This window comes from Salvelinus alpinus, chromosome 1, assembly GCF_045679555.1.
Source record: "Salvelinus alpinus chromosome 1, SLU_Salpinus.1, whole genome shotgun sequence".
NCBI lineage: Eukaryota > Metazoa > Chordata > Actinopteri > Salmoniformes > Salmonidae > Salvelinus > Salvelinus alpinus.
The window spans coordinates 8019435-8041716 of NC_092086.1; the positions used below are offsets into that span (position 1 = coordinate 8019435).

At 41.3% G+C, this 22282-nt stretch overlaps 4 protein-coding genes across 4 annotated transcripts in view; 3 read left to right on the plus strand and 1 right to left on the minus strand.

The window, feature by feature from the left end:
- The window catches only part of LOC139568509 (NLR family CARD domain-containing protein 3-like), a 44441-nt gene extending 31150 nt beyond the window's left edge, over nucleotides 1–13291 (plus strand). The window contains exons 9-12 of the mRNA XM_071390416.1: nucleotides 58–231; nucleotides 6348–6521; nucleotides 6784–6830; nucleotides 7406–13291. Coding sequence (XP_071246517.1) covers nucleotides 58–231; nucleotides 6348–6521; nucleotides 6784–6830; nucleotides 7406–7962 — 952 coding nt within the window. The 3' untranslated portion in view covers nucleotides 7963–13291. The remainder of the gene's footprint in view (nucleotides 1–57; nucleotides 232–6347; nucleotides 6522–6783; nucleotides 6831–7405) is intronic.
- LOC139531770 (NLR family CARD domain-containing protein 3-like) overlaps nucleotides 1–22282 on the plus strand; it is a 393069-nt gene that overhangs the window by 301040 nt on the left and 69747 nt on the right. The window lies entirely within an intron of this gene.
- LOC139537693 (NLR family CARD domain-containing protein 3-like) overlaps nucleotides 1–22282 on the plus strand; it is a 426333-nt gene that overhangs the window by 133251 nt on the left and 270800 nt on the right. The gene's annotated exons all lie outside the window — the stretch shown is intronic.
- The window catches only part of LOC139540780 (NLR family CARD domain-containing protein 3-like), a 301765-nt gene that overhangs the window by 71297 nt on the left and 208186 nt on the right, over nucleotides 1–22282 (minus strand). The window lies entirely within an intron of this gene.

Below are 22282 nucleotides of genomic sequence, written 5' to 3' on the forward strand. Positions count from 1 at the left end.
TACACTACTCTTTAAATGAACAGTGTGTTTGTGAAGTCATGTTGATCTCTTTGTCAGGCTGTCAGGCTGTGGAGTCACAGAGGAAGGCTGTGCTTCTCTGGTCTCAGCTCTGAGGTCAAACCCCTCACACCTGAGAGAGCTGGATCTGAGTAACAATGACCTGAAGGATTCAGGAGTGAAGCTGCTCTCTGCTGGACTGGGGAATCCCCACTGTAAACTGGAGACTCTGAGGTCAGTATTCCTGTAGTTGGTCAACAAGTGATAACTGTTCACCAGATCCACATGTGTTTACCAGACACACTGAGTCCACACAATAGGTATTTGGACAGTGAAGCTTACAGTTTTAAATGTGGTGCTATGCTCCAGCATTTTGGATTTGAGATGGAATGTTTCATATTAGGCGACAGTACAGAATGTCACCTTTTATTTAAAGGTATTCATACATATATTTTTTACCGTTTAGTCTTAATTATTTGGATAAATTAATTTAGTCAAAAGTTTAGTATTTGGTCCCATATTCCATGCCTGCAGTGATGACATCAAGCTTGTGATTCTACTAACTTGTTGAATTCATTTGCAGTTTGTCTTGGTTGTGTTTTGGATGTTTTTCCTGATAGAAACTGAATGGTGAATAATGTCCTGTCATTTTGGAGTCACTTCACTTGTATTGTCAGTAAGAATAGAAGATGTTTCTGCACACTTCAAAATTCATGTGGATGCTACCATGATAATGAATAATCATGAATGAATTGTGAATGATGATGAATGAGAAAGTTACAGAGGCACAGAGATCATACCCCCTCTGTTATTGGTAATGGTGAGAGGTTAGCATGTTTTGTTGTAGCCTCTGTTATTGGTAATGGTGAGAGGTTAGCATGTTTTGTTGTAGTCTCTGTTATTGGTAATGGTGAGAGGTTAGCATGTTTTGTTGTAGTCTCTGTTATTGGTAATGGTGAGAGGTTAGCATGTTTTGTTGTAGTCTCTGTTATTGGTAATGGTGAGAGGTTAGCATGTTTTGTTGTAGCCTCTGTTATTGGTAATGGTGAGAGGTTAGCATGTTTTGTTGTAGCCTCTGTTATTGGTAATGGTGAGAGGTTAGCATGTTTTGTTGTAGTCTCTGTTATTGGTAATGGTGAGAGGTTAGCATGTTTTGTTGTAGCCTCTGTTATTGGTAATGGTGAGAGGTTAGCATGTTTTGTTGTAGCCTCTGTTATTGGTAATGGTGAGAGATTAGCATGTTTTGTTGTAGTCTCTGTTATTGGTAAAGGTGAGAGGTTAGCATGTTTTGTTGTAGTCTCTGTTATTGGTAATGGTGAGAGGTTAACATGTTTTGTTGTAGCCTCTGTAACTTTTCATATCAAAGTTTTCATGATTGAGTTATAATTTGTATTAATCATGGCATCATCAGGATTAATTTGATCATGTTTAGAAACATGTTATCAAATATATGTATTTATTTATAACAACCACCAACAACCAGCTTCACTGGGGTGATGAGAGGTGTTGGGTTTGCGCCAGACATAGAGTTTCCCTTGATGGCCAAAAAGCCAAATAAACTCTTAGTGTCCTGATTCAGATCTGTTTAAACCATCTCTTAGTTTCCTGATTCAGATCTGTTTAAACCAACTCTTAGTATCCTGATTCAGATCTGTTTAAACTAACTCTTAGTGTCCTGATTCAGATCTGTTTAAACTAACTCTTAGTTTCCTGATTCAGATCTGTTTAAACCAACTCTTAGTATCCTGATTCAGATCTGTTTAAACCAACTCTTAGTTTCCTGATTCAGATCTGTTTAAACCAACTCTTAGTGTCCTGATTCAGATCTGTTTAAACCAACTCTTATTTTCCTGATTCAGATCTGTTCAAACCAACTCTTAGTTTCCTGATTCAGATCTGTTCAAACCAACTCTTAGTTTCCTGATTCAGATCTGTTCAAACCAACTCTTAGTATCCTGATTCAGATCTGTTTAAACCAACTCTTAGTTTCCTGATTCAGATCTGTTCAAACCAACTCTTAGTATCCTGATTCAGATCTGTTTAAACCAACTCTTAGTTTCCTGATTCAGATCTGTTCAAACCAACTCTTAGTTTCCTGATTCAGATCTGTTTAAACCAACTCTTAGTTTCCTGATTCAGATCTGTTTAAACCAACTCTTAGTGTTATTATTCATTATTTATTTATGATTTGTATTAATCAAGGCATAATCAGGATTAATTTAGTATTGTTTAGAAATGTGTTATCGACTCCCTTAGACAGAAAATTACTCCTGTCATCATCCAATATTCAGTTACTATTGGGCAAAACAAACCCAAAACACAACCAAAACAAACTGCAAATGCAACCAACAAGTGTACAACCAAATTCTCAACTTTTGACTACTTTATTACACTATAAGTACATTTGTCAGAATACTTCTTCAAATTGGGGGACTAGATACATAAAGTGCTTTCATTTCAAAACGGTGAAACAGACGTGTTAAAATATCGTCAAATAAAAGGTGACATTATATACTGTCACCTCAAATGAAACATTTGATCTGAAATCCAAAATCTTGGAGTATAGAGTCACACTTAAAATGTTAGCTTCACTGTAAAAATAGATATGGTGTAAACTATATACTCAATACAATCTAAATCTGATACCTCTAATTGTCACGCACTGACCTTAGAGAGAAGTTTTATTTCTCTATTTGGTTAGGTCAGGCTGTGATGTGGGGTGGGCATTCTATGTTTTGGTTTCTATGTTTCTTTATTTCTATGTTTTGGCTGTGTCACGTTCCTGACCTATTTCTGTTAGTTTTTGTGTGTTAGTTGGTCAGGACGTGAGGTTGGGTGGGCATTCTATGTTTTCTGTTTCTGTGTTGGTTTTGGGTTACCTGGTATGGCTCTTAATTAGAGGCAGGTGTTTGGCGTTCCTCTAATTAAGAGTCATATTTAGGTAGGCGTTGTCACAGTGTTCGTTGTGGGTGATTGTCTCCTGTGTCTGTGTTATGTCTTACACCATACGGGATTGTTTCGGTTGTTCGTTTCGTTTCGATGTCGTCTGTTACCTGTACGTAAGTTTATGTTTAGTTATGTAAGTTTATGTTCAGGTCTCGTCAACGTCGTTTTGTTATTTTGTAGTTTGGAAAGTGTTTTGTTTCGTTTCGTGTGCCATCGTAATTTATAATAAAGATGGCTTATTTCCCTGAGCCTGCGTTTTGGTCTGAAGATCCTTCTCTCCTCACCTCTTCCGAGGATGAGGAGAGCGTCAGCCGTTACAGAATCACCCACCAACACGCTAAGACCAAGCGGCAAGGGAAAACGAAACGGAGTAAGGGACAGGAGAGAAAGGAGCAATGGACATGGGACGATGTTTTGGATGGAAGGGGTGTCTACACATGGGAGGAGATCCTAGCTGGTAGAGATCGCCTCCCATGGGAACAGCTGGAGGCACTGAGGAGAGCAGAGGCTACCTGGGAGAGGAACCGGAGCTATGAGGGAACGCGTCTGGCACGGAAGCCGAAAAAGCCCGTAAGTAATTCCCAAAAATTTTTTTGGGGGGGGCTAGGAGATAGTGGGCCAAGGGCAGGTAGGAGACCTGCGCCCACTTCCCAGGCTTACCGTGGAGAGCGGGAGTACGGGCAGGCGCCGTGTTACGCAGTAGAGCGCACGGTGTCTCCTGTACGAGTGCATAGCCCAGTGCGGGTTATTCCACCTCCCCGCACTGGGAGGGCTAGATTGGGTATTGAGCCAGGTGTCATGAGGCCGGCTCAACGCGTCTGGTCTCCAGTGCGTCTCCTCGGGCCGGCATACATGGCACCTGCCTTACGCATGGTTTCCCCGGTTCGCCTACATAGCCCGGTGCGGGTTATTCCACCTCCCCGCACTGGTCGGGCAACCGGGGGTATTCAACCAGGTAAGGTTGGGCAAGCTCAATGCTCAAGAGTGCCAGTACGCCTCCACAGTCCGGTATTTCCGGCACCACCTCCCCGCCCCAGCCTAGTACCTACAGTGTCTACACTACGCACTAGGCTACCAGTGCGTATCCTGAGCCCTGTTCCTCCTCCACGCACTCTCCCTGTAGTGCGTGTATCTAGCCCGGTGCCTCCAGTTCCGGCCCCACGCACTAAGCTACCTGTGCGTCTCCAGAGCCCTGAACCCACTGTATCTTCTCCCCCTACTAATCCTGATGTGCTTGTCCTCAGCCCGGTGTCACCAGTGCCGGTACCACGCATCAGGGATAGAGTAGGCTTTGAGAATACAGTGTGCCCTGTCCCTGCTCCCCGCACTAGTAGGAAGGTGCTTGTCATTAGCACGGTGCCTCCAGTTCCGGCATCACGCACCAGGTCTACAGTGCGCCATATCCGGCCAGAGCCATCCGTCTCCCCAGCGCCATCTGAGCCATCCGTCTCCCCAGCGCCATCTGAGCCATCCGTCTCCCCAGCGCCATCTGAGCCATCCGTCTCCCCAGCGCCATCTGAGCCATCCGTCTCCCCAGCGCCATCTGAGCCATCCGTCTCCCCAGCGCCGTCTGAGCCATCCGTCTGCCAGGAGCCTGCAAAGCCGCCCGTCTGCCATGAGCCTGCAAAGCCGCCCGTCTGCCATGAGCCTACAGAGCCGTCAGCCAGACAGGAGCCGCTAGAGCCGTCAGCCAGACAGGAGCCGCTAGAGCCGTCAGCCAGACAGGAGCGTCGAGAGCCGTCAGCCTGCCATGAGCGTCGAGAGCCGTCAGCCTGCCATGAGCGTCGAGAGCCGTCAGCCTGCCATGAGCGTCGAGAGCCGTCAGCCTGCCATGAGCGTCGAGAGCCGTCAGCCTGCCATGAGCGTCGAGAGCCGTCAGCCAGCCATGAGCGTCGAGATTCGTCAGTCAGCCATGAGCTGCCCTTCAGCCTGAAAAGGCTAAATACCCAGAACTGCCCATCAGTCCAGAGCTGTCTCTCTGTCCGGAGCTGCCTTTCAGTCCGGAGTTGCCCCTCTATCCTGATCTCCCTCTCTATCTTTATCTACCTCTATAGTCTTATCTATCCCTCTGTCTTGGTTTATCTCTCTGTCCCGGTATTGTCATTATTAGATATGTTATTAGGAGGATTTTGTGGGGGAAGTAAGAGGGTGGACATTCTTGAAGGGAGGGGGCTAGGATGGATTATGGTGGGGTGGGAACCGCGCCCGGAGCCTGAGCCACCACCGTGGTTAGATGCCCACCCAGACCCTCCCCTAGACTTTGTGCTGGTGCGTCCGGAGTTCGCACCTTGTGGGGGGGGTACTGTCACGTTCCTGACCTATTTCTGTTAGTTTTTGTGTGTTAGTTGGTCAGGACGTGAGGTTGGGTGGGCATTCTATGTTTTCTGTTTCTGTGTTGGTTTTGGGTTACCTGGTATGGCTCTTAATTAGAGGCAGGTGTTTGGCGTTCCTCTAATTAAGAGTCATATTTAGGTAGGCGTTGTCACAGTGTTCGTTGTGGGTGATTGTCTCCTGTGTCTGTGTTATGTCTTACACCATACGGGATTGTTTCGGTTGTTCGTTTCGTTTCGATGTCGTCTGTTACCTGTACGTAAGTTTATGTTTAGTTATGTAAGTTTATGTTCAGGTCTCGTCAACGTCGTTTTGTTATTTTGTAGTTTGGAAAGTGTTTTGTTTCGTTTCGTGTGCCATCGTAATTTATAATAAAGATGGCTTATTTCCCTGAGCCTGCGTTTTGGTCTGAAGATCCTTCTCTCCTCACCTCTTCCGAGGATGAGGAGAGCGTCAGCCGTTACAGGCTGGGTATGGTTCTCAATCAGGGACAGCTGTCTATCGTTGTTTCTGATTGGGAATCATACTTAGATAGCTCTTTTTCCCTCCTTTCAGTGTGGGAAGTTGACTTTTGTTTTATAATTATATTATTATAATAATATATAATTATTATTATAATATTATAATTTGCATTATTGCCCTGTAAGCTTCAAGGTTGGTTCTTTGTTTCTTGTTTTGTTGGCGTCATTCCAAAATAAAGAATAATGTACGCTCACCACGTTGCACTTTGGGCCACTTCTTTCGACGTACCTTTGACTGATACTGTCAAAATAGATATGGTGTGGACTGTAGACTCAATACAATCTAAATCTGATACCTCACTGTCTGTCTTTTGACTGATACTGCTTTTTAAACTGGTCTGGTCAGTACTCAAATATTTGTACTATACATTTTTCTCTCTACAAGCAATACTTTGATAATTTGTCATTTTTAATAATGATACTTTAATTTATAAATAGATTTGGCATGTTTCAGGACACTGATATATCTGAATATTTTCAAAAAATATACTGCCACTATTTTCACCACCAAAGAATAGCAGTGTGATTTTAATATGATTTGACTCTTTGCAGGTTGTCACACTGTCTAGTCACAGAGGAAGGCTGTGCTTCTCTGGTCTCAGCTCTGAGGTCAAACCCCTCACACCTGAGAGAGCTGGACCTGAGCTACAATCACCCAGGAGACTCAGGAGTCAGACTGCTCTCTGCTGGACTGGAGGATCCACACTGCAGACTGGAGAAACTCAAGTACGTAGAGGGTTTATGTCAATGTTCATATCAGACATGTTTGACTTATCAGGCTAGTTAGGATAAACATTCTGACCACCACTTGGACAAAGTTATATGCTGACTGTGTGTGTCCAGTGTGTGTGTGTGTGTGTGTGTGTGTGTGTGTGTGTGTGTGTGTGTGTGTGTGTGTGTGTGTGTGTGTGTGTGTGTGTGTGTGTGTGTGTGTGTGAGTTCCCGTGTATCCCTCAATGACTGTCTGTTCTTCTGCTAACTGCTACAGTGTGGAACATGGTGGAGAGTACACAATGAAACCTGGACTTAGAAAATGTGAGTGTTGACTGCTGTGAAGAATATGACTAAGAACAAGTCTTAATTCAAGTTAAGTCAAAGTCAAAGACCACCATCATTACTTACTTGGTCATATTAAATATCAGCTGTAGTTCTACAGAAGCAGAAATTATGGACACCAAAGTTTACAAAGAGTTGCTTTGACAATGTGTGTGTGGCATGTTCGTGTTACATAAGAAATGTGTGTTTGTGTTCATGATGCATACAGCTGTGTGTGTGTGTGTGTGTGTGTGTGTGTGTGTGTGTGTGTGTGTGTGTGTGTGTGTGTGTGTGTGTGTGTGTGTGTGTGTGTGTGTGTGTGTGTGTGTGTGTGTGTGTGTGTGTGTGTGTGTGTGTGTGTGTGTGTGTGTGTGTGTGTGTGTAATTCAACGGAATAAGTGTCTTTTATATTACCATACCGTATAACATATGATCATTCAACAAGTCTCAAGTTACCTTAACTTCTCCTTTTGATACCTAGAAACTTCTACATTAAATGAATTAGTGAAAAGTGAGTTAACATTCTAATGTGAATGATGATGATTTCTAATATTGTGTCTGGTTTCATCCATCAGATGTCTGTGATCTCACACTGGACCCAAACACAGTAAACAGACGCCTCTCTCTGTCTGAGGAGAACAGAAAGGTGACAGATAGGAGAGAGAAGCAGCCGTATCCTGATCACCCAGAGAGATTTGAGGACTGGAGACAGGTGCTGTGTAGAGAGGGTCTGACTGGGCGCTGTTACTGGGAGGTAGAGTGGAGTGGAAGAAGGGTTGATATAGGAATGACTTATAAAGGAATCAACAGGAGAGGATGGGGTAATGACTTTTGTCTTGGATACAATGACAAGTCCTGGACTCTTTTCTGCTATGACAACAGTTACATTGCCTGTCACAATAATAATCCCATTACCATAGACGTCCGCCCCTCCAGCTTCCACAGAGTAGGAGTATATCTGGACTGGCCAGCCGGCACTCTGTCCTTCTATAGAGTCTCCTCTGACACACTGACCCACCTGTACACATTCACCTCCACATTCACTGAGCCCCTCTATCCAGGGTTTAGGGTTTGGTATGAAGATTCCTCATTGTCCCTGTGTCAGTTGGTTCCTGTGTCAAACACAACATGATGTTTCACTCTAATCAGGGTCATGTTCAGTAAGACACACTGGAGCAACAATGTAGAATATCTCTCTAGTGTGTAAACCCCTCTATCCAGGGTGTTTGGTATGAATATCTCTCTAGTGTGTAAACCCCTCTATCCAGGGTGTTTGGTATGAATATCTCTCTAGTGTGTTAACCCCTCTATCCAGGGTGTTTGGTATGAATATCTCTCTAGTGTGTTAACCCCTCTATCCAGGGTGTTTGGTATGAATATCTCTCTAGTGTGTAAACCCCTCTATCCAGGGTGTTTGGTATGAATATCTCTCTAGTGTGTTAACCCCTCTATCCAGGGTGTTTGGTATGAATATCTCTCTAGTGTGTTAACCCCTCTATCCAGGGTGTTTGGTATGAATATCTCTCTAGTGTGTAAACCCCTCTATCCAGGGTGTTTGGTATGAATATCTCTCTAGTGTGTTAATTCCTCTATCCAGGGTGTTTGGTATGAATATATCTCTAGTGTGTAAACACCTCTATCCAGGGTGTTTGGTATGAATATCTCTCTAGTGTGTAAACCTCTCTATCCAAGGTGTTTGGTATGAATATCTCTCTAGTGTGTTAACCCCTCTATCCAGGGTGTTTGGTATGAATATCTCTCTAGTGTGTAAACCCCTCTATCCAGGGTGTTTGGTATGAATATCTCTCTAGTGTGTTAACCCCTCTATCCAGGGTGTTTGGTATGAATATCTCTCTAGTGTGTTAACCCCTCTATCCAGGGTGTTTGGTATGAATATCTCTCTAGTGTGTTAACCCCTCTATCCAGGGTGTTTGGTATGAATATCTCTCTAGTGTGTTAACCCCTCTATCCAGGGTGTTTGGTATGAATATCTCTCTAGTGTGTTAACCCCTCTATCCAGGGTGTTTGGTATGAATATCTCTCTAGTGTGTTAACCCCTCTATCCAGGGTGTTTGGTATGAATATCTCTCTAGTGTGTTAACCCCTCTATCCAGGGTGTTTGGTATGAATATCTCTCTAGTGTGTTAACCCCTCTATCCAGGGTGTTTGGTATGAATATCTCTCTAGTGTGTTAACGCCTCTATCCAGGGTGTTTGGTATGAATATCTCTCTAGTGTGTAAACCCCTCTATCCAGGGTGTTTGGTATGAATATCTCTCTAGTGTGTTAACCCCTCTATCCAGGGTGTTTGGTATGAATATCTCTCTAGTGTGTAAACCCCTCTATCCAGGGTGTTTGGTATGAATATCTCTCTAGTGTGTTAACCCCTCTATCCAGGGTGTTTGGTATGAATATCTCTCTAGTGTGTTAACCCCTCTATCCAGGGTGTTTGGTATGAATATCTCTCTAGTGTGTTAACCCCTCTATCCATGGTGTTTGGTATGAATATCTCTCTAGTGTGTTAACCCCTCTATCCAGGGTGTTTGGTATGAATATCTCTCTAGTGTGTTAACCCCTCTGTCCAGGATGTTTGGTATGAATATCTCTCTAGTGTGTAAACCCCTCTATCCAGGGTGTTTGGTATGAATATCTCTCTAGTGTGTAAACCCCTCTATCCATGGTGTTTGGTATTAATATCTCTCTAGTGTGTAAACCCCTCTATCCAGGGTGTTTGGTATGAATATCTCTCTAGTGTGTTAACCCCTCTATCCAGGGTGTTTGGTATGAATATCTCTCTAGTGTGTTAACCCCTCTATCCAGGGTGTTTGGTATGAATATCTCTCTGGTGTGTAAACTCTCTATCCAGGGTGTTTGGTATGAATATCTCTCTGGTGTGTTAACCCCCCTATCCAGGGTGTTTGGTATGAATATCTCTCTAGTGTGTAAACCCCTCTATCCAGGGTGTTTGGTATGAATATCTCTCTAGTGTGTTAACCCCTCTATCCAGGGTGTTTGGTATGAATATCTCTCTAGTGTGTTAACCCCTCTATCCAGGGTGTTTGGTATGAATATCTCTCTAGTGTGTTAACCCCTCTATCCAGGGTGTTTGGTATGAATATCTCTCTAGTGTGTAAACCCCTCTATCCAGGGTGTTTGGTATGAATATCTCTCTAGTGTGTTAACCCCTCTATCCAGGGTGTTTGGTATGAATATCTCTCTAGTGTGTTAACCCCTCTATCCAGGGTGTTTGGTATGAATATCTCTCTAGTGTGTAAACCCCTCTATCCAGGGTGTTTGGTATGAATATCTCTCTAGTGTGTTAACCCCTCTATCCAGGGTGTTTGGTATGAATATCTCTCTAGTGTGTTAACCCCTCTATCCAGGGTGTTTGGTATGAATATCTCTCTAGTGTGTAAACCCCTCTATCCAGGGTGTTTGGTATGAATATCTCTCTAGTGTGTTAACCCCTCTATCCAGGGTGTTTGGTATGAATATCTCTCTGGTGTGTTAACCCCTCTATCCAGGGTGTTTGGTATGAATATCTCTCTAGTGTGTTAACCCCTCTATCCAGGGTGTATGGTATGAATATCTCTCTAGTGTGTAAACCCCTCTATCCAGGGTGTTTGGTATGAATATCTCTCTAGTCTGTTAACCCCTCTATCCAGGGTGTTTGGTATGAATATCTCTCTAGTGTGTTAACCCCTCTGTCCAGGATGTTTGGTATGAATATCTCTCTAGTGTGTTAACCCCTCTATCCAGGGTGTTTGGTATGAATATCTCTCTAGTGTGTAAACCCCTCTATCCAGGGTGTTTGGTATGAATATCTCTCTAGTGTGTAAACCCCTCTATCCAGGGTGTTCGGTATGAATATCTCTCGAGTGTGTTAACCCCTCTATCCAGGGTGTTTGGTATGAATATCTCTCGAGTGTGTTAACCCCTCTATCCAGGGTGTTTGGTATGAATATCTCTCTAGTGTGTAAACCTCTCTATCCAGGGTGTTTGGTATGAATATCTCTCTAGTGTGTTAACCCCTCTATCCAGGGTGTTTGGTATGAATATCTCTCTAGTGTGTTAACCCCTCTATCCAGGGTGTTTGGTATGAATATCTCTCTAGTGTGTTAACCCCTCTATCCAGGGTGTTTGGTATGAATATCTCTCTAGTGTGTTAACCCCTCTATCCAGGGTGTTTGGTATGAATATCTCTCTAGTGTGTAAACCCCTCTATCCAGGGTGTTTGGTATGAATATCTCTCTAGTGTGTAAACCCCTCTATCCATGGTGTTTGGTATTAATATCTCTCTAGTGTGTAAACCCCTCTATCCAGGGTGTTTGGTATGAATATCTCTCTAGTGTGTTAACCCCTCTATCCAGGGTGTTTGGTATGAATATCTCTCTGGTGTGTTAACCCCTCTATCCAGGGTGTTTGGTATGAATATCTCTCTGGTGTGTAAACCCCTCTATCCAGGGTGTTTGGTATGAATATCTCTCTAGTGTGTTAACCCCTCTATCCAGGGTGTTTGGTATGAATATCTCTCTAGTGTGTAAACCCCTCTATCCAGGGTGTTTGGTATGAATATCTCTCTAGTGTGTTAACCCCTCTATCCAGGGTGTTTGGTATGAATATCTCTCTAGTGTGTAAACCCCTCTATCCAGGGTGTTTGGTATGAATATCTCTCTAGTGTGTTAACCCCTCTATCCAGGGTGTTTGGTATGAATATCTCTCTAGTGTGTTAACCCCTCTATCCAGGGTGTTTGGTATGAATATCTCTCTAGTGTGTTAACCCCTCTATCCAGGGTGTTTGGTATGAATATCTCTCTAGTGTGTAAACCCCTCTATCCAGGGTGTTTGGTATGAATATCTCTCTAGTGTGTAAACCCCTCTATCCAGGGTGTTCGGTATGAATATCTCTCGAGTGTGTTAACCCCTCTATCCAGGGTGTTTGGTATGAATATCTCTCGAGTGTGTTAACCCCTCTATCCAGGGTGTTTGGTATGAATATCTCTCTAGTGTGTAAACCTCTCTATCCAGGGTGTTTGGTATGAATATCTCTCTAGTGTGTTAACCCCTCTATCCAGGGTGTTTGGTATGAATATCTCTCTAGTGTGTTAACCCCTCTATCCAGGGTGTTTGGTATGAATATCTCTCTAGTGTGTTAACCCCTCTATCCAGGGTGTTTGGTATGAATATCTCTCTAGTGTGTTAACCCCTCTATCCAGGGTGTTTGGTATGAATATCTCTCTAGTGTGTAAACCCCTCTATCCAGGGTGTTTGGTATGAATATCTCTCTAGTGTGTAAACCCCTCTATCCATGGTGTTTGGTATTAATATCTCTCTAGTGTGTAAACCCCTCTATCCAGGGTGTTTGGTATGAATATCTCTCTAGTGTGTTAACCCCTCTATCCAGGGTGTTTGGTATGAATATCTCTCTGGTGTGTTAACCCCTCTATCCAGGGTGTTTGGTATGAATATCTCTCTGGTGTGTAAACCCCTCTATCCAGGGTGTTTGGTATGAATATCTCTCTGGTGTGTTAACCCCTCTATCCAGGGTGTTTGGTATGAATATCTCTCTAGTGTGTAAACCCCTCTATCCAGGGTGTTTGGTATGAATATCTCTCTAGTGTGTTAACCCCTCTATCCAGGGTGTTTGGTATGAATATCTCTCTAGTGTGTTAACCCCTCTATCCAGGGTGTTTGGTATGAATATCTCTCTAGTGTGTAAACCCCTCTATCCAGGGTGTTTGGTATGAATATCTCTCTAGTGTGTTAACCCCTCTATCCAGGGTGTTTGGTATGAATATCTCTCTAGTGTGTTAACCCCTCTATCCAGGGTGTTTGGTATGAATATCTCTCTAGTGTGTTAACCCCTCTATCCAGGGTGTTTGGTATGAATATCTCTCTAGTGTGTAAACCCCTCTATCCAGGGTGTTTGGTATGAATATCTCTCTAGTGTGTTAACCCCTCTATCCAGGGTGTTTGGTATGAATATCTCTCTAGTGTGTTAACCCCTCTATCCAGGGTGTTTGGTATGAATATCTCTCTAGTGTGTAAACCCCTCTATCCAGGGTGTTTGGTATGAATATCTCTCTAGTGTGTTAACCCCTCTATCCAGGGTGTTTGGTATGAATATCTCTCTGGTGTGTAAACCCCTCTATCCAGGGTGTTTGGTATGAATATCTCTCTAGTGTGTTAACCTCTAACGAGCCTCTACCCCGGGTCCGGGATCACCCCACCCCCCCCCCACACACTGATTAGCATAGCTAGCATAGCTTCACAAGTAGATAGTAGCATCTAAATATCATTAAATCACAAGTCCAAGACACCAGATGAAAGATACAGATCTTGTGAATAAAGCCACCATTTCAGATTTTTTAAATGTTTTACAGGGAAGACAAAATATGTAAATCTATTAGCTAAACACGTTAGCAAAATACACCACTTTTCTAACTCCATCAGTTTCTTACTCCTTCAGGTGCTATCACCAATTCGGCTAAACTAAGATATTGATAGCCACTAACCAAGAAAAAACCTCTTCAGATGACAGTCTGATAACATATTTATGGTATAGGATAGGTTTTGTTAGAAAAAAGTGCATATTTCAGGTAGAAATCACAGTTTACATTTGCACCGACCATCACAAGACGACTAGAATTACTATAGAGAGCAACGTGTATGACCAATTTACTCATCATAAAACATTTCATAAAAATAGACAAAGCATAGCAATGGAAAGACACAGTTCTTGTGATTTCAGACCATATTTCAGATTTTCTAAGCGTTTTTCAGCGAAAACACAATAAATCGATAAGTTAGCATACCACATGTGCAAACGTTACCAGAGCATCGATTCCAGCCAAAGAGCGCTATAACGTAATCACCGCCAAAATATATTAATTTTTTCACTAACCTTCTCAGAATTCTTCCGATGACACTCCTGTAACATCATTTTACAACATACATATACAGTTTGTTCGAAAATGTGCATATTTAGCCATACAAAACCGTGGTTACACAATGAAAATACTAGGAAATCAAGCCTCAAAATGTCTGACGTCATCTTTCAGAGTGATCTAGTTTAATTGAAAGCTAATCATATACTTGACTAAAAAATACAGGGTTGACAGGAATCGAAAGACAAATTAGTTCTTAATGCAACCGCTGACTTACATTTTTAAAATTATCCTTACTTTTCAATACAGGGTTCGCCAAGTGAAGCTATACCAAACAAAATGGCGAAATATGCGTTTAAAATATTTCGACAGAACAACGATTTATCATATTAAATATTGCTTACTTTGAGCTGTTCTTCCATCAGATTCTTGGGCAATGTATCCTTTCTATGCTATAAACTTCTTTTGGTCGATAGATGTCCTCTGTCCTTCGAAATGTCCACTGACAACGACCGAGACCGCGAAACGTTCCCAAAGCTAAAACGTGCACGACAAAGAAATTCCTCAGAATCGCACTAAACGGATATAAATTGCTATAAAACGGTTCAAATTAACTACATTATGATGTTTTTAACAACTATAACGAGTAAAAACATGACCAGACAAATATTACTGGTTAAACAACGATTTGGAATGAGGCAAGTCCGATGTCCTTCACGCTTCAGGCGCGCGACGAGAAAGGGAGGTACCTCCACGTTTTGTGGTTTTATAATGGCTGGGATTGTGCAATCGATTCCATTCAAAACGTGATGACGTACAGACACCCAGAGGAAGACGTAGGCAGTGTCGGTTTCTTCATAGCATTTACTGTCGCCTTAAAAACAGACTCCAGATCAGGGGTAAACATTTCTGAAATCTGACCCCTGTCATGAAAAGTGCTGTAGATATTGTTCTGTACCACTCAGAGACAAAATTCCAACGGCTATAGAAACTAGAAAGTGTTTTCTATCCAATAATAACAATAATATGCATATTGTTCGATCAAGAATTTAGCACGAGGCAGTTTAATTTGGAGACACAAATATGCTAATGCGGAACAGCACCCCCTATAGTTCCAAGAAGTTAACCCCTCTATCCAGGGTGTTTGGTATGAATATCTCTCTATTGTGTTAACCCCTCTATCCAGGGTGTGTGGTATGAATATCTCTCTAGTGTGTTAACCCCTCTATCCAGGGTGTTTGGTATGAATATCTCTCTAGTGTGTTAACCCCTCTATCCAGGGTGTTTGGTATGAATATCTCTCTAGTGTGTAAACCCCTCTATCCAGGGTGTTTGGTATGAATATCTCTCTAGTGTGTAAACCCCTCTATCCAGGGTGTTTGGTATGAATATCTCTCTAGTGTGTAAACCCCTCTATCCAGGGTGTTTGGTATGAATATCTCTCTAGTGTGTTAACCCCTCTATCCAGGGTGTTTGGTATGAATATCTCTCTGGTGTGTTAACCCCTCTATCCAGGGTGTTTGGCATGAATATCTCTCTGGTGTGTAAACCCCTCTATCCAGGGTGTTTGGTATGAATATCTCTCTAGTGTGTCAACCCCTCTATCCAGGGTGTTTGGTATGAATATCTCTCTAGTGTGTCAACCCCTCTATCCAGGGTGTTTGGTATGAATATCTCTCTAGTGTGTCAACCCCTCTATCCAGGGTGTTTGGTATGAATATCTCTCTAGTGTGTCAACCCCTCTATCCAGGGTGTTTGGTATGAATATCTCTCTAGTGTGTTAACCCCTCTATCCAGGGTGTTTGGTATGAATATCTCTCTAGTGTGTTAACCCCTCTATCCAGGGTGTTTGGTATGAATATCTCTCTAGTGTGTTAACCCCTCTATCCAGGGTGTTTGGTATGAATATCTCTCTAGTGTGTAAACCTCTCTATCCAGGGTGTTTGGTATGAATATCTCTCTAGTGTGTAAACCCCTCTATCCAGGGTGTTTGGTATGAATATCTCTCTAGTGTGTAAACCCCTCTATCCAGGGTGTTTGGTATGAATATCTCTCTAGTGTGTAAACCCCTCTATCCAGGGTGTTTGGTATGAATATCTCTCTAGTGTGTTAACCCCTCTATCCAGGGTGTTTGGTATGAATATCTCTCTAGTGTGTAAACCCCTCTATCCAGGGTGTTTGGTATGAATATCTCTCTAGTGTGTAAACCCCTCTATCCAGGGTGTTTGGTATGAATATCTCTCTAGTGTGTAAACCCCTCTATCCAGGGTGTTTGGTATGAATATCTCTCTAGTGTGTTAACCCCTCTATCAAGGGTGTTTGGTATGAATATCTCTCTAGTGTGTAAACCCCTCTATCCAGGGTGTTTGGTATGAATATCTCTCTAGTGTGTAAACCCCTCTATCCAGGGTGTTTGGTATGAATATCTCTCTAGTGTGTTAATTCCTCTATCCAGGGTGTTTGGTATGAATATATCTCTAGTGTGTAAACCCCTCTATCCAGGGTGTTTGGTATGAATATCTCTCTAGTGTGTAAACCCCTCTATCCAGGGTGTTTGGTATGAATATATCTCTAGTGTGTAAACACCTCTATCCAGGGTGTTTGGTATGAATATCTCTCTAGTGTGTAAACCTCTCTATCCAGTGTCGTGTCTTTGGCTATGCCGGATTAAGTGATATGACATGCTATTCTATAAAATCCTTTCTCCGTAATTAATATCACCTGATTGAACTAATCATGTAAATGTAATTAACTAGAGAGGAGGGGCACCACAAAATAATATTTATATAGCTGTTATCTTCCCGAATAAACTTTTAAAGACCTAGTAAAATTTTACATCAATAGCAGTCAATATTAATCGTCACCTTATTTCAGTCTCATTTGAAAGTTGTAAATTCTTTTTTTCTTCACGAACCCTGGCTAACAAGTTGAATCAGTAATACAAAATTGGGTTTAATTATTTATTTACTAAATACCTAACTAATCACACAGAATTACATCTACACAGAATGAATCATAACTTGAATCCAAATTACGTCATAAAGGAAAACGTCCCTAGCGGGCGGAACAGATATGACAGCTTGTTACACAAAAGAAAAGGGTCTGGGTTTGAGTGAAAGAGCGGGAAGACTGAAGAACAAAGGGCGAAGCTGTGCTATCGTAAATACAGTATCTTATGCATTCTAAATTACCGCCCATTTGGAAAAGGAAAATGCAATAAATATTTACTCTGAGCTGCGCTTCGGTAGGTTGGTGGTAGATGGAAGGCCGTGTTGCCCAACCGAGTCCTTTGTCCTTTGAAGAATGTCTCTGCTGGTAAATTGAATACCTTGTAGTAACGTTGTTGTGTAGTAGACAGAATACTTTGTCTGTTCTTCCCTAATTTACGTTTGCAGCTGCTGTTGCTAACTCAACGTCTAGGAGGTATCAAAGTTCAAAGTTCATACCATTCGCAACCAAAGCTCACGCTGATGTTGGCTTCGTTCTGTAGTTATTATCTGAACCATTCTGACATCGGACCGTCGTCCTCACATCCTCGGAACAGGAAGTAAAATTTTCGTCAATGTCAATATAGTGGAGGGAGAGGGGTGTGTCTGAAAAGTTTATAACCCATGTCTCTTCACAGGGGCGGGCCACTGGTTGAGCAAAGCCCTAAACTTATGAAAACCCAAATCTCTCATTTGGAAGCTAAAATTACATTTCATCTCTTCACAAAAAATGTAATATTCAAACATTTGAATTAAACAACAATTCCATGTGAATCCGATACCTCTGATGTGTAGACTTTCCACAGTAGAGTTTGTCATTCTATCATTGATGAGAATGTGCCCGAACTGACATAATATACCTTAAGTACCACCGCATATGTTCAGTTGGTCGGATTACCAGAATATAGTTCATTCCCCCCCAACTTCTGATGTTCCCAGAATCTCTATGTTAACCAAGGGGTTTTCTTATGTCACATCAGTAGAGTAGGGAGAGGAAAAAGGGGGGAAGAGGTATTTATGACTGTCATAAACCCCAGGCCAACGTCATGACACCAGGGTGTTTGGTATTAAACATGTGGATTATCATTATTTACAGGTTAATATAAAGGATAGGTGTGTATGTAATATAAAGGTGTGTACAATCCTGTTACTCTGGTTGTGTAAGTTGCTGTTTTCACATAACTCTGTATCTAATTCACCACGGCTCTGCACATCTCGTGTTCATACCCTCTGTTCTCTGAAATTTGTCTGGTCTGAACGTAGTCTCTCCTCATCCTCTATTCTAAAAACAAACAGTTCATCGTACTCGTAGGAGACACAGAGGACTCTGAATATTTGGCCACCTCATCCACATGTTCAACACATTGAGTCAGTTGTGGTGGAACCAGCCATGACTAAGCATTTCTGGGTCTACTATATAAGACCTCTGTTGGTTTCTGTATGTCAGAGTTCTTGGCCCAACACTCAGAGTGTGGGGTCGACCAGCCTCATTATTGCAGGACTCTCAATGAATCACTTACGGGTGCAGTGGCGGCCCGTCATTCAGGGGGGGGGCTGTTTTGAGCCCCACATCTTTAGCAAAATAAATACAATCCCACCCAAAAATTGGGGGCTTGCCTGTTTTGCATGTTATTTTGGCATTAATACGTGACACATATCAGTTTGCAAACAATGTAAATATATATATATATATATCTTTGAATTAATAAAGCTGCATACAATCATGGTTTCTTTTTTGTTTTCTTGAGTAAGGCAGCTCCAAAATGCAGGTGTTTCAGCCCAGCTCAGTGCTGTTTAGTGGTGGTGGGGAAAGCCAGCTGAAAATACAAGTGTTGCGCCTTGATTGGCTCAGTGTTCTGTCACTCATGGGGAAACTACGTCACCTCCAAGTCTAAGGGGAGACCTGGAGAATTCTAGCCCCTTGGGTGCTGCCACATAGGTACATTAGAAATGCCCATCCAAGAAGGCTCAAGGTCAATGGCCACAGATAAAATGACGTCAAATCACATTATATGTACAGTAGCTTTGATTGGACTGATTATGTCAAAATCATACCTTAAAAATCTTAGCTAGCAGTCATCATCATGAATCAAGTCGACAATCTACTGGCAAATCATATGAAGAGAAATAATAGATATTACATATTAGTGCTTATCGGCCATTGGACATAAACATTACACAACAAGTTGGAAATCGCAACTTCAACAATGAATGGTTTGGAAGGAATCAGTGACAGTGGCTAACTAGACGCATTGCAAAGCATCACTAGCCTGCTATTCAGTGGAGTGGCTGTGTGGTCCCACATCTGGGATTAAGGGTCTCTTTTCCTAGTTATAAATGATAAACAAAGCATCACTAGCCTGCTATTCAGTGGAGTGGCTGTGTGGTCCCACATATGGGATTAAGGGTCTCTTTTCCTAGTTATAAATGATAAACATTCAACAATGGCCATGCTGTCAATGAAGCATGATTTGTGGCGCACTCAAAACAACTGTTAACTCGGAACTGAAAAAACTTGACTTCAGTGAGTTCAAGACAACTGGGAAGTCGGGAATAAACGAGCTCCGACTGGGAAAATACGTTTTGAACGGTCATCCAACTCGGAATTGTAAATCCGGCCTCTTTCTAGAGCAACGACCTGAAGCTCAATGACGTCATCATGATTTGACCTTGTTTTTTTCCGAGTTCCAGTTGTTTTGAAAGCACCATAAATCCAGAGAATGCCAGACTTTGATGACAACATTTTCCCACGAAGGACCACCGTGCCACCTTCCTGTTCAAGTGAGCACAGCACAGCACAACAAGGTGAGTCCAAAAATGTCTTCTATGGTGCTGCATAAATGATGTAATATGCCAGGGAGATATGTATACTGTAGCTAAGAAACATATTATATGTAATCTAGTCTTCAGGAGATTTTATTAGATATTTACTTTATTTAGTCTCATTCTTAACACAATGGTCTATAATATACAGTAAGTCTGATCAGTGGAACAATTCTCCTTCTTAACAATGGTCTATAATATACAGTAAGTCTGATCTCCTTAACAATGGTCTATAATATACAGTAAGTCTGATCTCCTTAACAATGGTCTATAATATACAGTAAGTCTGATCTCCTTAACAATGGTCTATAATATACAGTAAGTCTGATCTCCTTAACAATGGTCTATAATATACAGTAAGTCTGATCTCCTTCTTAACAATGGTCTATAATATACAGTAAGTCTGATCTCCTTAACAATGGTCTATAATATACAGTAAGTCTGATCTCCTTAACAATGGTCTATAATATACAGTAAGTCTGATCTCCTTCTTAACAATGGTCTTAAATATACAGTAAGTCTGATCTCCTTAACAATGGTCTATAATATACAGTAAGTCTGATCTCCTTCTTAACAATGGTCTATAATATACAGTAAGTCTGATCTCCTTCTTAACAATGGTCTATAATATACAGTAAGTCTGATCTCCTTAACAATGGTCTATAATATACAGTAAGTCTGATCTCCTTCTTAACAATGGTCTTAAATATACAGTAAGTCTGATCTCCTTAACAATGGTCTATAATATACAGTAAGTCTGATCACCTCCTTAACAATGGTCTATAATATACAGTAAGTCTGATCTCCTTAACAATGGTCTATAATTTACAGTAAGTCTGATCTCCTTAACAATGGTCTATAATATACAGTAAGTCTGATCTTCTTAACAATGGTCTGTAATATACAGTAAGTCTGATCAGGGTAATTACTTGTCATCAACAACACTACTGTTATTCCCCACACGTATTGTATTATTCTACTTCTTCCCAGTGTTGCCAGTCTACAGTAATCACATATTTGAAGTCTTATATCCCTACTTCTGTCTTTGAAAATGAATGATATGAGGCTATGTATTTTCTTCAGCTCGTCACGGACAGTTTTGAATCAGTCATACAAATAAGCATTGGATATTAAATGTTCCAGGAATCAAATATAATTTTTGACATTTTAGTATTGGCCACATGCAGAGATGGTAGGAGACTTACAACTCATAAAGACATCATATTATATCTATGTAGAGATGGTAGGAGGACTCACAACTCATAAAGACATCATATTATATCTATGTAGAGATGGTAGGAGACTTACAACTCATAAAGACATCATATTATATATATGTAGAGATGGTAGGAGGACTTACAACTCATAAAGACATCATATTATATCTATGTAGAGATGGTAGGGGGACTTACAACTCATAAAGACATCATATTATATCTATGTAGAGATGGTAGGAGGACTTACAACTCATAAAGACATCATATTATATCTATGTAGAGATGGTAGGGGGACTCACAACTCATAAAGACATCATATTATATCTATGTAGAGATGGTAGGGGGACTCACAACTCATAAAGACATCATATTATATCTATGTAGAGATGGTAGGGGGACTCACAACTCATAAAGACATCATATTATATCTATGCAGAGATGGTAGGAGGACTCACAACTCATAAAGACATCATATTATATCTATGTAGAGATGGTAAGGGGACTCACAACTCATAAAGACATCATATTATATCTATGTAGAGATGGTAAGAGACTCACAACTCATAAAGACATCATATTATATCTATGTAGAGATGGTAGGGGGACTCACAACTCATAAAGACATCATATTATATCTATGTAGAGATGGTAGGGGGACTCACAACTCATAAAGACATCATATTATATCTATGTAGAGATGGTAGGGGGACTCACAACTCATAAAGACATCATATTATATCTATGTAGAGATGGTAGGGGGACTCACAACTCATAAAGACATCATATTATATCTATGTAGAGATGGTAGGGGGACTCACAACTCATAAAGACATCATATTATATCTATGTAGAGATGGTAAGAGACTCACAACTCATAAAGACATCATATTATATCTATGTAGAGATGGTAGGGGGACTCACAACTCATAAAGACATCATATTATATCTATGTAGAGATGGTAAGAGACTCACAACTCATAAAGACATCATATTATATCTATGTAGAGATGGTAGAGGGACTCACAACTCATAAAGACATCATATTATATCTATGTAGAGATGGTAAGAGACTCACAACTCATAAAGACATCATATTATATCTATGTAGAGATGGTAGGAGACTTACAACTCATAAAGACATCATATTATATCTATGCAGAGATGGTAGGAGACTTACAACTCATAAAGACATCATATTATATCTATGTAGAGATGGTAGGAGACTTACAACTCATAAAGACATCATATTATATCTATGTAGAGATGGTAAGAGACTCACAACTCATAAAGACATCATATTATATCTATGTAGAGATGGTAGGGGGACTCACAACTCATAAAGACATCATATTATATCTATGTAGAGATGGTAAGAGACTCACAACTCATAAAGACATCATATTATATCTATGTAGAGATGGTAGGGGGACTCACAACTCATAAAGACATCATATTATATCTATGTAGAGATGGTAGGAGACTCACAACTCATAAAGACATCATATTATATCTATGTAGAGATGGTAGGAGGACTTACAA